This window comes from Taurulus bubalis (assembly GCF_910589615.1).
Source record: "Taurulus bubalis genome assembly, chromosome: 6".
NCBI classification, from domain to species: Eukaryota; Metazoa; Chordata; class Actinopteri; order Perciformes; family Cottidae; genus Taurulus; species Taurulus bubalis.
The window spans coordinates 18,304,390-18,321,144 of NC_136594.1; the positions used below are offsets into that span (position 1 = coordinate 18,304,390).

Here is a 16,755-nt window from a genome sequence, read left to right on the forward strand (position 1 = left end):
GGTCGCAGCGTCAGTGAAATATTGTATCGTTGATTGGTAGACAGTCCCTGACTGTCACTTTCACCAGAGCCGAACGTCAAATGGCCACTTTGAATCTTACTAAGTCTTACTTTTTCGATTGCTTGATGTTGCCCCCGCCCCATATTTTCTTTATGAGTTACATCAACACACATATTTTTGGACTTTATTATCTCTGAACGTTTGCACATCCCCTAGAATATATTCCTGCACATTCCTGTTTAGCTATTTCATTCTAAACGTTTATATTGTACATATGTATGTATTGTAAAATATTTAACTGTTTTCAATTCTATATGTTTGTTCTATACATGCACCGATAGGGCTACACATAAGCACATTCCTTGTATGTGAAAACACACTTGGATTCTGATTCTGATAAATCTCCCTGCTCTATAGGCTTGTATTAATAATTATTAATATTTTACCACAAAGTTGACAGTTGATTTGAGTCACTGTAGTATCACCAGTTGGCCTCTGAAATATATCTGTAGTGTGTGTGTGTGTGTGTGTGTGTGTGTGTGTGTGTGTGTGTGTGTGTGTGTGTGTGTGTGTGTGTGTGCCACTTGCAGTAGACACCCATGTATAGCATCCTATAATCTTTGAGGTGAATGGATAGTGATCTCCATCCATTGCATGGCAGAGCTGATAGCAAGACAGATATTTTGTGATGACACACTGCACAACCCAACTGGTGTAAGGGACAGAAAGGCCAGCAAAAGGTCACAGGTGATTAGATATCCAAGAGCTTTGTTGACATCACTTCCAGCTTAATTTGCTGCTTTATCACAACTTCATTTTTTCTCTATGTGCATTGTTGCCCCTAAAGGTCTCCGGTCTTATCTCTGGGCATGACGAAGAGTGGAGGGGAGTTGAGGTCCTTCTCGGAGATGCTGAGGCCTATAAAACGAGCTGTCCGGAAAGAAACAAACGACACAGACACCTCAAGCTGTATTTCAGACACCTGCGGCATCTTTTCACTATCAACATGTGGAAGGCAGACTTCTTGACCCTGTGCTTGTTGGTGGCCCTGGTAGACAAGGTGCGGTCCAACGATGCTCACCCCTCTTTCTATGGGGTGAAATTGTGTGGAAGAGAGTTCATACGAGCTGTCATCTTTACCTGCGGTGGTTCTCGCTGGAGGAGAAGCGTAGGAGACTCAGGTAAGAGCGTGCATGAGAGACTATAAATACAAGTTTTATTTTTTCATGATGTGCCATGCTTTCCTTGTCAAACAGTGACATTAAGAGATTTAACTATGCTTTTCATCAGCTCTTATTGAAGAAGAGGCCTTTGACCCATGGAACACAAATTCCACCCCTCAACATGGCGAGCAGGATCCTGCAGAGTCCCACGTATGGAAAGATCAAACATTAAATGAGGCATCTATGGCTGCTGGATACAGCCGCTCAGCTCGCTCACCAATCTCGGAGGGGGTGCTGGAAGCTCTACAGAGTGCAGATAGGAAAGGACGTGATGTAGTGGTCGGACTGTCCAACGCCTGCTGCAAGTGGGGCTGTAGCAAGAGTGAAATCAGCTCTCTTTGCTGAATATAGCTTCTTATACTTCTTGTCCAGTCACTAATGCAGAGCTCCACTATTTTCCTATGTTGATGCAGGAATGTGTATGTGTACTAAAAATGTGTTTACTGTTATTATCACATATCGACATGTTTAATAAAGCTTTGTGTACAACTTTGTGTAGTTGGTATGACCGTATCTGTTCCTCTTACAAAAAACATACTAAAATGACATTTCATGCTTTTGGAACACTTCCACTTTTCTAAAGCCTTGTTTCAGAAATACACTTTAAGTGTTGTCAAGGATTTCGAAATGATCGTGCTGACTATATATGAATACACAGAGTAGCCTCATATTCAATGAATTGTAGCTGCTTTCTGTAAATTGGTAAGGGTTAGACATGTGACACATATTTAGTGTGCTTTTTATCCAAGCATAGACTAGCAACATACTGCCTCTTTATAGCCTATGCTGTTGGACTTTGGTTGTTTATTTTATGTGCAGTGTTGGGGTAGTTACTCAGAAAAAGTAACTAGTTACTAGTTACTAGTTACTTCTGAACATTTTAACTAGATTACTTTACTAGTTACTGCATTTGAAAAGTAACTTCACTACTAGTTACTTTACTTTACTTTTTTAAGCAAATGTCCAAATTAACCGCAAAGATACATGGACAAACATCATGGCCCTTTCATCACTTTATTTTCAATAAAGGACATCTCTTAGCCTTTCCACATGAATTGTAATTGTAAACATGTCAAACAAAATGGCATATAAAACTCAGCTATTAACTTGAACGAACATTAACCCTGTTCACACTGTCTGACCAAAGAAATATGCCTCACTTTAAAATCCACAAACAACAGGATACAAGAGGCTGTGTATGGTGGGGACATTCAGGTCAAACAGCATAACACATTAAAAACAGGCTTTTGGAAACATGAGACCCCACTAAACCAAATGGGGGCCTACTCCTAAGAACAAAACCAGCTTGTTATAGGAATCATTGTAGTGGTTTAAGAAAAATTAATGGCACTTTTTCCCATAAAATAGAAACAGAAATCCACTTAACCCAAAAAATAGAAACAGAAAATGCAATTAAATAAACAGAAAATCCACTTCATCATTGCCTAAATAAACAGAAAGTGCACTATATCCTATAAAGTTTATCATTTTTCTCTATTCTTCAAAATAGCAATTGTATCGCATGAGTAAAAGTCTCTCGAATCTTTTATCCGACAGCCTGTTCCTCCTTGGGGTCAGAACAATACTGCCCAGGCTGAAAGCCTTTCCACAGTGTTGTAACTTGTTTTATTACATGATTTACTCTTATTTTGAAGAGCAAGTAAACAGGAAGTGCTTTTACTTTGAAGGCAGAAAGTACAATGATACGTGCTTGTTGACGCTAACTAATGTTGATGTTACGTGTGGAAAATATATACATGTCGGGTGCAAGAGCGCGTTCTCAATCGCTTTAACAGCTGCAGTTCACCAGTAAAGTGTTTCCGTTCATACCAGACGTGTCTTGTCCTCATTAGAAGCTCCACGTTATTACAGACAGGTGCACTTGATGGTATTGGAGTGTTGTATTGCTTTGCAATATCCTTAATCCTAGGGAACCTGGAGAGAACCTCCCAGTTGGATCCGGGCTCTCCGTCTCCGTCTCATCCATTTCCCGCTTCCCTCCTTCTACGCATCAGCAGCTACGTCACTCAAATCACTCAGATCGGAGTTTTGTGATAGGTTGTTCATGCAGGAAGTGTCGTGTGCCTCGCGCGCCGCTAAAAGAGAACTTTTCGGACTGGTAAAAATGGCTTGAGTAGCGTAAGAACGCGCGTTACTGAGGTCTAGTAAAGTAGTGTAGTTACCAATATTTTGAGTGTAATGCGTTACTTTACTTCGTTACCTATAATAGTAATTACGTTACTGTAATCCGTTACTTTGTATCTCGTTACCCCCAACACTGTTTATGTGATCATAAGAATTTGCTCATCCTCCTTTCATGTTGAGACATATTGTCATATAAACGGACCTATCAAGCTTCACAATGGTGGTAATTGTTGTTGGCCTGTATGGTGTTCATACTATTGTGTCCTGTAGTTCATACAAATCATTTACACAGGAGTTATGTGCAGCAGGATTTTGAAGCTGACACCATCTGGCGGTCAAAAATGAAACACAACACTAAACGAGTCATATAACATATGTGTTCACAGAATACAATTACGTGATGCATCTTAATGTATTTAAGATATTTTAAGTAAACCGTTCACACCGGTAGAGACTGTGGTCGTCCAACACGGTCACCCTGCTGGACAGTTTGTCCACCAGCGTTACGGAAGCCGAACATGATCAAACCGATCACCCGGCTTGATTGCGAGGCATGCGATCTCTGTCACCTACCAACTAGCTCAGAAACCACACAGATCCACAAAGATCAGAACTTTGTATTCGGTTACACATACCGCAGTCAAATTGTATTTAATGTTAATCGTTACAGTGTAACTGTACTATTATCTATAGAAATATAGATCTACCACACCGGAGTGACCAGGTAAAATCTTTCGCGGTACTTTCAAGATGATGCTAGGTAGCCATGCTACTCGTAGCTGCCGGGGCAGGGGGGTGATATGCGACTGTTATGAGTATTAATGCGCTCTATTCGTTGCTTTGATTACAAACGTGACTTCCACAGCGCAACATGACTGCCTGGTAGTTCATGCCAGATAGCTCCTTGCAGCTGTGTTAAGTGTGGACCTGCTACGTGTGTGGTATCTTACGCTAAGCTAGCTGGCTAGCTGGGAGAGCCATACGTCTGGGCCTCATGTGGAATGAGGCTGTCCACATCGCGGTTGGTCGTTGCTGCGGATAACTACGCATTTATGCGACGATTACGTACTTAATGGAAGGCTGCGTTGTGGCGCTTTTGGGTTTCATGATGTTGCCAGAAACGGCAAAAACGTTAATCTCCTCCAACGATGTAACGGTATTGCTACAATGGAGACAGTCGTTTACAATTAGTGTAATTTAGTTTACAACAGTTAACCGTCATATCTGTCACGTTGTTGCTATTAGTAACAGCATCGATGACGTGCTGGTCGGTGCTGCGTATTTTACGTTGCTTCAGCGTTATTTCAGTAGTAACCTGAGGTCACAGGTGGGGCCAACGGGTCGTAAGACCCAGCATATGTAGTACGTGCTTCCTAAACACGTTGTTTGTGTCCTGTAGGATGGAGTGGCAGCCAGATGAACAGGGTCTTCAGCAAGTGCTTCAGCTGCTCAAGGACTCTCAGTCCCCAGACACAGCAACGCAGAGGGCTGTGCAAGAAGTATCCTTATATTTGTGTGTGTGTGTGTGTGTGTGTGTGTGTGTGTGTGTGTGTGTGTGTGTGTGTGTGTGTGTGTGTGAGAGAGAGAGAGTGATATCGATTGTGAAGGTGAGAGAAAAATGTGTGAGATTAAGCTTCATGCATGAGAGCTTGTATGTCAAAGTGGGTGTGTTGTCATGCGCAGCTTGTGTCATTTGATTGTATACAAGTCCATACTGCCAACATGTCATGCAGGATAACAACAGTATGTGAGGGTGTGTGAGAGCTTTTGCTATATGTGCGTGTGTGAAAGGTTGAGCTCCTTAACATAGCTTGCAGAAACTGGAGCAACTTAATCAGTTTCCAGATTTCAACAATTATCTCATCTTTGTCCTCACCAGCCTAAAATCTGAGGGTATGTATGTGCATGTCAAATATGAGGATTCTGACGTAAGAACAAGATTGTCATTTACTAATTAACCTTGCTTGTCTCCTGCTAATATTTCTGTATCTTCCTCTTTCCCATTTTAAACATGTCTTTATCCTCATCCTCTCTTCTGCCTTCCCCCTCAAGACGAGCCCACTCGCTCCCTCAGTGGTCTGATACTGAAGAACAATGTTAAGGCTCACTACCAGAACTTCCCTGCCAATGTGGCTGACTTCATCAAACGAGAATGCCTCAACAACATCGGAGACCCTTCACCGCTTATCAGAGCTACGATCGGTGGGTGTTTTACTGATAAAGAGAAATCTGGTGTTTGCTGCATTGTTTTCTCGGCAGTGAGTCAGACTCCTCTGTAGGTGGTTCAACCTTTGGAGGTAATGCAGCTGTGTGGGAGGGAGCGCTGTATTTTCAAGCTGTATTGATTGATTGATTGCATGCAATGATGGTGGGTTAAGATATTACTTGCATATTTTTAACCTCTTACCATTCCTCTCCCCCACATATTTGACTGTTATACCAATGTATATCAATTGACATGGTCAAGGTCAACAGTCTATGCCACCTAGAATTGGTATACATTATCTGTAAGCTGACAACCTGGAAATTAATGCAGCTCAAATTTAACAACTTACAACTACTCGAGAATTAAAAAAATAGCTTCAAAAGACCTTTGGAGATTTCTGTAAGAATTGCGTTTTTCGAGGATTTAGATGGCAAGCACTTATGCTCACCAAATTTGTTTTCTTCAGGTTTTATTGTTTATTATGATACCTTTTACTCAGGCTTTAAAACAGAGTCTGCTCCTGCCTCTAAAATAATACATGTTGGTCGGGCCAGTGGTCCGGTTAAAGCTTGATTTGTCCCTGTATAACCATTCTATTATCTATCATAAAGGTATCCTGATCACGACCATCGCTTCTAAAGGAGAGCTGCAGGCCTGGCCAGAGTTGTTGCCTCAGCTCTGCAATCTGCTCAACTCGGACGACTATAACACCTGCGAGGTCAAGCTCACCTGCCTGCACACACTAGTAGCTTTGCATTGTTAATGTGATAATCAGATATACATCGGCTACTCGTTACTCTGTTTGTGACATTTTTTCTTTATGATTTCCCCCCACCTTTCAGGGTTCTTTTGGAGCGTTGCAGAAGATCTGCGAGGATTCATCAGAGTTGTTGGATAGCGATGCTTTGAACAGACCCCTTAACATCATGATCCCCAAATTCCTACAGTTTTTCAAGCACTGCAGCCCCAAGATCAGGTCAGTGAAGCACCAGTCTTTAGTCTTAAGACTTCCCACTTTCATTCTCCCTGTTAGAATCATCATTATAGATCCTCCTTGTTTGTCTCTTTTTCTCAGGTCCCATGCTATAGCATGTGTGAACCAGTTCATCATTGGTCGTGCTCAGGCTCTGATGGATAACATTGACACATTCATTGAGGTGAGCTTGACAAAAATATTTGCTGGTTCAATTTCCATTGTTTTCATAACTTGCTTCCTTACCTTTAGCTCCTTTCAGAGATGGAGTATGTAACAACGCATCTATCTATTTAAAGGCTATGCAAGAAGTTGCCTTTAATGTAACAACATGCAACATGATGCTGAACTATTGTTTTATCTTTTTAGAAAGGAAAAACTTGAGGTTCTTCTCAAACACTGACGAGATGTAAATGCTGATTAAACAGATTAATGTGAAAGTCGCTTTTATTAACTTTCTGGTCACCTTTTTCCCCACCCTATTTCTTGTATTCCCTCAAATGTATTGACCCTGAAAATCTCTCCCTTGTCTCTTTGCCACTCACCCCATCTCTCTCCCTCTCTCTTTGGTATCCAGAGTCTGTTTGCACTGGCCGGGGACGAGGACAGTGAAGTGCGGAAGAACGTTTGCAGGGCTCTGGTCATGCTGCTGGAAGTTCGCATTGATCGCCTCATCCCACACATGCACAGCATCATCCAGGTGAGGGTGGGACTTGATCTCACATGCCATTTCAAACTGACATTGTGTGGCTTTCCTCTCCTCCTCTTCCTCCTCCTCCTCCTCCTCCTCACCACCTCTTGTTGTCTGTCACCAGTACATGCTGCAGCGGACCCAGGACCCAGATGAGAACGTGGCTCTGGAGGCCTGTGAGTTCTGGCTGACTTTGGCTGAACAGCCCATCTGTAAAGAGGCCCTGGCTGGCCACTTGGTTCAGTAAGTACTGACAGGCCCTACTGGTGGTTGGACAGGGTTAAGTTGATGACATGGAAGTGAAAATCTCATGTTGTATGAATTGTATCTGATAAGTAATGTGGTCTGTCTCTTCTTACAGACTGATCCCCATCCTAGTGAATGGGATGAAATACTCTGAGATTGACATTATTCTTCTCAAGGTGAGACACCCTCGGATAAATCAGATGTTCCCAGGTCCTCGTACTACTTTTTGACCTTTGTCCAGTCTGTATTTACCTTTCTTTCTCTCTGTTGTCCTCCAGGGCGACGTCGAAGAGGACGAGGCAGTTCCTGACAGCGAGCAAGACATCAAGCCTCGATTCCACAAGTCCCGCACCGTCACTCTGCAGCACGAAGGAGGCGAGGACGAGGAGGGAGAGGACAACGATGAAGATGACGACGATGATGATGACACACTGTCTGACTGGAATTTACGTAAGTTACAGAAACGCAGCTTTAGTAATCTTTTCTGGTGACCACATGGCAGACTTTTAAATCCAAACCTTTTTCATTGAGGTTGTGCAGAACATCAAAGAAGTGCAGTTAGTTAGTTAAAGATAATATATTATATAATAACAGCAGCTGGCACCAATGCCAGAACACAAACAAAACAAAGGGTGTATTTACCAACACTAAAACAACTCCTCCCCAGTCACTGCCAGCGAGCTTTACATATGGATATCTGTCTGTCACTCAAAGGACTTGCATTCTAAAAGGTATAATATGCGACAATTTCCTAAAAAAAACTATGTATAGACTGATAACAAATAATCCCTCTCAATCATCACTTGTGCTCCACTAGAAGTTTGGGGCGGTGTCTGTATCTGCAGATTTTCTTATTCTTATTTTGCGGTGTTCACCCCTTGTGGTGGTCAATAAACGGGGTGTGCAGCCTGTTCTCATTCCCAGTTTAAACCCCGCCACTTTGTCACACTCAGCGTATTGAGGCTCACAGACCTCCTAGGCCTGACCACAGGCAGACACCGAGAGAGAGAACAGCCCAAAGAAGACTGAAACGTGCCTCTGGCTGCTGTCATTGAAAATATGGCACCTTCCTGCAGGATTGTGAGGAGGTCTGGCTGTGTTTTATTTGCGCTTTAGTATGTTACTGCCGGGAAACAATTGAAGATAAAATGTTTAATTGTCTAATATTATTGGAAATAAATTATTCCGCACGAAAGACTCCATGACTAAGCGAGGACTAACCAATTAGTCAACTAATCACCTTCGAGGAGACATCTTTTATTCTTTTACACAGCATTATTACAGTTTCAAAGTTCTCTCGTGCTGATTGGTTGTTTTCCCCTTTCAGGGAAGTGTTCAGCCGCGGCTCTGGATGTTCTGGCCAATGTGTTTCGTGAGGAGTTGCTTCCACATCTCCTGCCCCTGCTCAAAGGACTGCTATTCCACCCTGACTGGGTCATTAAGGAGTCAGGCATCCTTGTGCTGGGAGCCATCGCTGAGGGTGAGACAGGACACAGACTAGCGATTGAAATGCAGTGTTGAGCTTCTAATGTTATTCGTAGCAAGAAAGTGAACAAGCATATTTCTCAAAATGTTGGACTTTTCCTTTTTAGATGTCTGAAACTGTTTGTTCTTCCAGGCTGTATGCAAGGAATGGTTCCTTACTTGCCTGAGCTCATCCCGCACCTCATCCAATGTTTGTGCGACAAGAAGGCCCTGGTCCGCTCCATTGCCTGTTGGACCCTCAGCCGCTATGCCCACTGGGTGGTCAGCCAGCCCCCCGACTCTCACCTCAAACCCCTCATGACCGAGTTGCTCAAACGCATCCTGGATGGCAATAAAAGGGTACAGGAAGCAGCGTGCAGGTACAGCTTAGTTTTACCCGTATGTTTGACTCTACTGTGTATTCTTACTTTTGCTCGTGCATCTTTCTAACCCATCTCGTCTTTCCTACAGCGCGTTTGCCACCCTGGAGGAGGAGGCGTGTACAGAGCTCGTGCCTTACCTGAGCTTCATCCTGGACACACTGGTTTTTGCTTTCGGGAAGTACCAGCACAAGAACTTGCTCATCCTCTATGATGCCATAGGAACACTGGCGGACTCTGTGGGACACCATCTCAACCAGCCCGTGAGTACAAAATGCACACTTTTACATAGTCCTGTTTTTGCATGCAATGTATTACAATAAGCAGCTTGGGGAACAAATGAATCTCAAGCCAAAATCACACACTTGTGCTTTCAGGAGTACATTGAGAAGCTAATGCCTCCACTGATAGCCAAGTGGAACGAGCTGAAGGACGAAGACAAAGATCTCTTTCCTCTGCTCGAGTGTCTGTCATCTGTTGCCACGGCGCTGCAGAGCGGCTTCCTCCCCTACTGCGAGCCCGTCTATCAGCGCTGTGTCACCCTGGTTCAGAAGACTCTGGCTCAGGCCATGGTGAGCCACACTCACAAGGACTCTACAGAGGCAATTCATGTTTTTCCTGCTTTACATAAATTAAACTTAATTCCCTCGTCCCATTTCTGACCGTTTCTCTCCGTCTTCTCTTCTCTTGTGTGTGTGTGTGTGTGTGTGTGTGTGTGTGTGTGTGTGTGTGTGTGTGTGTGTGTGTGTGTGTGTGTGTGTGTGTGTGTGTGCGCGCGTCACAGATGTACAGTCAGCAGCCAGACCAGTACGAAGCACCCGACAAGGACTTCATGATTGTGGCTCTGGATCTTTTAAGCGGCTTAGCTGAGGGACTGGGGGGCCACGTGGACACGCTGGTGGCTCGCAGTAACATCATGACGCTGCTTTTCCAGTGCATGCAGGTGAGTAGAGCCTGTGTGTGCCTCTTGGTTCGTCCTTCGAGTCCTTCTTGCACTAGTACATAAATTAATTTGGCAGACACTTTTGTGTTGCATTCAAAATCTAAAAGAAAAAGAGTTGTTTCGCTGCAATTTTTTGGGTTTCACAAGCACAAATGCATTTTTGTAGTAGCTCCTATAGATGTGTTAATGAATCCCTTTTGTTGTTTCTAACCTTTTCTGTAATTCACTCATTTTGATACTGATGACCTCACAACACAGCTGCTGCCTTTAACCTGTATTTCAATTTATTTTATCTGACGTTGTTGAGAAAGTAAAATAATGATTGTACCTGCAGCTCGGTAATGAAAGTTGGTCACCACAGTATTTGAGCTGCGATTGAATTTTTCTTTTCCCAGAAAAATATGTACTTGAGGAATGTGAGCGCTTTCTCCTTCTCTCACAAACTACAAACACGAAAAACAGTTTTTACTGTTGAACACAAAGTCCAAAACAGATGGAATGCATCAATAGAAATTAGTCAACTGACACTAACTACAGGAAATGTATACATTTCCAGCTTGTCCATTTGTTGTAAAAATCAAAACTTTGCCTTGTATGGTGATAAAATGAATGCATTTCATATTTTGAAAATGTTAGGCACCAATGCTTGTTGGTCGTGTGCCACTGGACAATTCATTCTACTCTGCTAACAGTGTGTGTTCACATTTGTCTTTGTCTCTCTGTCTCTTTTGTCCCAGGATACGATGCCTGAAGTAAGACAGAGTTCATTTGCTCTCCTGGGTGACTTGACCAAGGCTTGCTTCCCTCATGTCAAACCGTGTATTGGTAATTATCTCCCTCAATCTCTCATTCACATACACTCCATAATGTTCCATCCTCCTGTTTTTTGTGTGTGTCTAATGTGATATTTTCTGCACATCCTGCAGCTGAATTTATGCCAATCCTCGGGACAAATCTGAACCCAGAGTTCATTTCTGTATGTAACAATGCTACCTGGGCCATTGGAGAGATCTGTATGCAGATGGGTGAGTTGGAGCAAATCTATTTTTATCTGATACAGTTAAGTGCTTCTGCAGTTGAATATGAGATGCAGTGAACTGATGCGTGTCTCTCTATCAGGAGTGGAGATGCAGCCGTACATCGCTATGGTTCTCAACCAGCTGGTTGAGATTATCAATCGACCCAACACCCCCAAGACCCTGCTGGAGAACACCGGTACATGCATGCACAGATACTTTACTATTTTATAATACTTGTTTTCAAAAGGAATTAGACAGATTTGAGAGATATATCTTAGGACTGGCAGGGCATTTCCTGTCATGATAGTGCACCCACACTACTCCAACAGCAGTCCTGACTCCTCTTTCTTCTCCTCCAGCAATCACCATCGGGCGACTGGGCTACGTGTGTCCTCAGGAGGTTGCGCCCCTGCTGCCACAGTTTATCCGACCCTGGTGAGGAAACATGAATCCTCTTTTTCTTTGTCTTTAAAAGCAAAGGATATGGCATCTTTGTGGTGTTATTTAAATGTACAACATCTGCACAGTTGCCCTATATCACAACACGTGTTCTGTCATCCTGTGTGGTCTCACCACATCCTCTCTTTTTCTCTTTCCTTTCTGCACGTAATTATGTTAGCCTATCCGACACATTTTTGGCAGTTTCTTGATTTCTGTTTTCATTCTTCTCCTTTTCCCTCTTTGCTTTTTTGTGCAATCACATTGTTGCAAACAGCATTACGAGGGCTGCAGTATTGACTATCTTTAAATACATTCTTGAAACGATTGGAATCAGAAAGCAGTGAGAATGAAACGCTGAAGTCTCTGGGTTTTCACAAGCCTAGAAAAAAAGACAAATGTCCTCCCAGACAGAAAGACGACGACAGGCTGTTACCATCTTAATTTGTTTTTGCTCTCATTTCACAAATGTTCTCTCATTAACAAAATTAGAGAGTTGAATTCTAAGTAGTGACAGCGTCAAGTCTAACAGCTGCTGATTGGTTAACATTGCATGCGGCAGGTGTACGTCTTTGCGGAACATCAGAGACAACGAGGAGAAAGACTCTGCCTTCCGCGGGATCTGCATGATGATCGGTGTGAACCCAGGAGGTGTGGTGCAGGTGAGACATTTGCCCTGTTGTCATTAAGTTATGCCTTTCACAGTCTTTATAAGGCTTTATATATTATAAGCGCTTTTGAGCTTGCTGTTAAAACCTCACCGCTTCCTCTGTTTGTTCAGGACTTCATCTTCTTCTGTGACGCAGTGGCCTCCTGGGTGAATCCTAAAGACGATTTGCGAGACATGTTCTATAAGGTGAGGAGCTCACTTAGTGACACGCAATAGTGTGTTGATCAGGGGAAGGGGTAGATGCAGAGTCCAGGTCATATTGAGGAGCCAGTTCTTGTTTTCCCACAACCAGTCCCATCCAAAGGCTGATCTCACCCTGACATCGTCTCACTCCTCACTCTCCCCATTCTTATTCTTCTCTCCCTGCTATGAGTTACTGTAAGGTGTAGAGATTTCAGGCATGTTTTCATTCCAGCAAAAAGGAAGGACACTGCTCTTTTTCTGCAGAGAAATGAAGTGACAAAGATTGTCACCTAGTAAGGAAAATGCACACTTATTCTTCTCCCGCTGCTTATTTGATGATTCCTTCTCTGGCTTGGTTCTTGGCTGTTTGGCTACTTCTCAACACCACCAGCATTTTAATACAACACTTTCTTTTTTTTGTTGTCAAAAAAATGCTTGGTACGCTGAGTGGCGTGAAAAAATGGTGGTGTTTGACCTAGAAATCAGTATATAAAGCCTCTAGAATTATTATTTTTATTTTTCCTAAAGGACATTTTTGTGCCAGAGTTTGATCAAAGATTACAAAAAAGAATACAAAAAAAACTATAGAATGCATATATAAACAATTATTAAGACGTAATACTATGTGTGCATAATAGAGACAGAAATAGAAAGGTAATATCAAGCATAATGTTGAGAAGGATAATGTCAATGATATTAAAAAGTAGAAAATGCACATGAAATTAAATTGTAATATTGCACGATGTTGACGATGTGCCTGAAATTAAATTACCCTCCATCTTCTGCCCCTTTGCAGATACTTCATGGTTTTAAGGAGCAGGTTGGGGAGGAGAACTGGCAGCAGTTCTCAGAGCAGTTCCCCCCACTGCTGAAGGAGCGACTGGCAGCCTGCTACGGCGTTTAGATTCTTTACACCCACCCAAGAGGTAATCCCACACACATTGTTAACTTTATATATATATATATATATATATATATATATATATATATATATATATATATATATATATATATATATATATATATATATATAATCATGAACCAAAGGTTTACAAATGTTCTTCCTGACGTAAACCCCATTGTGTCTGTCCTTCTAGGTGAGCCAGCAGGAGGAGGGTGAATGGGAAACTCATCCATCTGTGTATTGCACTGCCCTGATCTGGGGGGGGAGGGAGAGGGACGCTATTGGCCGCTCCCCCTGACGGACGGCCCCACGCCCTATGTGTTTGTCCATAAAGGGAGGGTGGGCGGGTGGGGAGGGTGGGAAAGAGGGACTCCTCTAGATTAACTAGGCAGGGATCCGACACAGAAAAACTCACTGGTAGGGACAGATAGAGAGGGACAGAAAGAAGGACCTGGAGCAGAGATAGAGGCAAAGACAAGTTAGGAAAGAAGGAGGCAGGGAGATAGACCAGCAGAGAGAAAGTTCAGGGAAAGAGAGGGAGGGAAAACAGTTGCAAAGCAGGGAAAAATAGCCAGAGAAAGGTCTGCCACTGGGAAAACAGGGACAGTTGAGATTTTAAGAGTAGCTTGACCGACGGAGACAGACCAAAACAGACTCACACTTACACTTGCACATGCAGTACATGGAACTGACTGTGGGTGGCACTATTATTTAGACCTTTTGAGACCTACTACCTGTAGTTAGGGAAAGACAGACAGGGGTCTAAACTCTGTTCGTTTTCTGGGTGATATCTTTCTTTTCTGGGGAATAGGCTTCAATATGAATGACTTCATCTGTAGTCACTGAATTCTACTTAGCTGTAAGATAATCTCGCTATCCGCCTCTGTTTCCTACCTTTCATTTCCAGTGCTGCTTCACAGAGCTATCCATCTATCAGACATACTCCTGTCACATTTTCTACCTGAACGAGAGAAAGAAAGAAAAAAGAATAAGAGCAAGTGTCTTTCCTCATGGCTTCACAAAAACCATTCCTCAAGTAAGGGAGGATTAGGGCTAACACAATGTTTTCTGACCAGAGGGGAAGAAACAGTAGAAAGCAAAATCACATCCTTAGTTGTCCTCTTTTGAGGTTGTGTGTATGTGCGTGTGTATGTGCATGTGCAGTTTGTAAATCCTCACTTTGGCATTCTGTGTTAACGGTGTGTGAAATATGTATTGTTTTTGATATGGTACCGAGCTAAAACTTGACTCCCACCACAATGTCCTTGGCACCTGTTAACTGTGACCAAGTGTGCGTGCGTGCGTGCGTGTGTGTGTGTGTGTGTGTGCGCAAGACTGAGTGTGTATGTATATGTTTATGTCTACATTCGTACTGATATCCATTTGATGCCATATTGATATCTTAAGTAAAACAGTGATTGGCAATGTCATTGTGATCTTTATAATGTTTTAAAAATGGTCCATATTCTTTTTTTCTTTTTTTGTTTTTGCTGCTAATGATAATTTTTGTTTCTATAGTGGACTTAAATTCGCACAATTAACGCAAAAAAAGATATTGGAATTAATGCTATTTACAGTGACTGTTAAGTTGTTTTTGCACTTTTTATTTTATTTTACCTATTTGTTTTTGTATGGACTTTTTTTTAACCTCACCCATATGATGTCGTGACCCTAATGTCAGCGTTTGTCATACTGTGTTGCACTGTGAAATTAAGTGTCTTTGACTGGCAAAATATTCCAATACTACATGGCAAATAAAAACAACTCTGTGAAACTGGGACTAATCAGCACTTTTACAATGACTAACTTTGCCATATTGCTGAGGTGTCTGGTATACGTGTGTGAGATCATGCATGAGTGTGAGATCCTGCATGAGTCGGTGTGCATGAGTTCCTTTTTGTGGCCTATGAGCATGTTTTGGATAGTTAGATGGCCTTCGTGTATGTGTGATGTGTGCACAGTAGGGGTCCAAAAACCTTTAGTTTGAAGGGGGGTGTAGCCTGTCCAAGCCTACTTTGTGTGCATGCACTGTGTATGTGTTCACTGTGTGTGTGTGTGTGTGTGTGTGTGTGTGTGTGTGTGTGTGTGTGTGTGTGTGTGTGTGTGTGTGTGTGTGTGTGTGTGTGTGTGTGTGTGACATATATTTCAGAGTAATATGATTGCCCTTTACATACCAACACACCACCTCAATTCACTAGAGGAGAGCACAATTTTCCTAAAAAAAAGAAAAGAGCTAGGACACTGCCAAAGAGCAATACACAATAATGTAGAGACAAGCTGCTGATCCAATAATCAATATGTACATCATTGTGATGATGATGAAGAAGTTCAAGCAAAGAAGGGCTTTTCAGAATAATCATGGAATAGGATTTTGCCAATAAAATGGACTACAGGGATTTCTATTTTTTCATTAATATTCTGGGTTTTCCAGCATGTAGATATTTGGAAACAATCGGACGTTGGCACTTGATTTGACCTAGACTGTGACCACTGATGTAATCAAATCAATCATTAATCACTTCAATACGAGACAATCTGAGGCCTAGTCGAGTTCCTTTTCCACAGTCTCCTTGTTCAAAGCTTGTACGAGAACATGTTTTTATTGCTTGTTCATTTTAGTGTTTTTGGTTGTTTTTTTGTGCAACTGATGTTGCCGTTTTTGTATCTGATGGATTAGCATATATTTTCTTTGGATGGTAGTAATCTGCTTCAGTGACAGATTCATTATTGCAATGAGTTTGAAGGAGGCTTTTTGAATATGACGATGGGATCAAAGGAGGCATGACAGGAGATGAGAAATACTTTTTTCTAAATTTTAAATTCTGTTTATATACTAAGGAGCATGATATTGTTGCAATTTGGTAGACAGACTTTGGTACCTTTTTTGTTTTTCTGTGGGTTTATTTCACCAGTTAATGGAAATAAAATGCTTTGAGCCTTTTTATATGATTTATAGTTCATGTATGTAAAATCTCGATTTAAAAATAAATAAATCATGTCGTGCATGCTGAAAGCCGGATGTTAGGGTTGCCAGTCTGGTGTCTTTTTTTGAGAAAAAGAAGTGTTGGTTAGAATAGCCAGGCCTCAGCTGAGCCACAAATAGAAACCCCCATGAATGACCAACTGTATTCCACACAGATGCACATAACTAAACCCTGAAATTTTGCATTTTTGATATTCCAGTGGTTTAAACTTTTTTGTTGAGTGGAGTTTTGTGTGTGAGATTCGACACTAAATCTTTACAGATGCTCACTCCGAAGCAATTTATTT

The 16,755-nt window shown here is 42.1% G+C and overlaps 2 protein-coding genes across 2 annotated transcripts; both read left to right on the forward strand.

Moving 5' to 3' along the window:
* Positions 1–1,006: 1,006 nt before the first annotated feature.
* On the forward strand, positions 1,007–1,568 carry rln3b (relaxin 3b; the record flags this gene model as incomplete). Its single annotated transcript, XM_079219193.1, has 2 exons — positions 1,007–1,181; positions 1,291–1,568. 2 exons carry the CDS (start codon positions 1,007–1,009, stop codon positions 1,566–1,568), a joined length of 453 nt encoding a protein of 150 aa, XP_079075319.1.
* A 3,200-nt stretch (positions 1,569–4,768) lies between these two features.
* Positions 4,769–13,793, forward strand: tnpo2b (transportin 2b; the record flags this gene model as incomplete). The annotated part of the gene is made up of 23 exons (XM_079220282.1): positions 4,769–4,867; positions 5,186–5,261; positions 5,421–5,570; positions 6,186–6,292; positions 6,417–6,550; positions 6,650–6,731; positions 7,125–7,247; positions 7,363–7,481; positions 7,600–7,660; positions 7,763–7,934; positions 8,812–8,964; positions 9,103–9,328; positions 9,420–9,591; positions 9,706–9,900; positions 10,113–10,271; positions 11,009–11,096; positions 11,198–11,296; positions 11,391–11,486; positions 11,650–11,725; positions 12,291–12,390; positions 12,510–12,584; positions 13,378–13,507; positions 13,679–13,793. 22 exons carry the CDS (start codon positions 4,769–4,771, stop codon positions 13,483–13,485), a joined length of 2,670 nt encoding a protein of 889 aa, XP_079076408.1. The 3' UTR covers positions 13,486–13,507; positions 13,679–13,793.
* Positions 13,794–16,755: the final 2,962 nt, after the last annotated feature.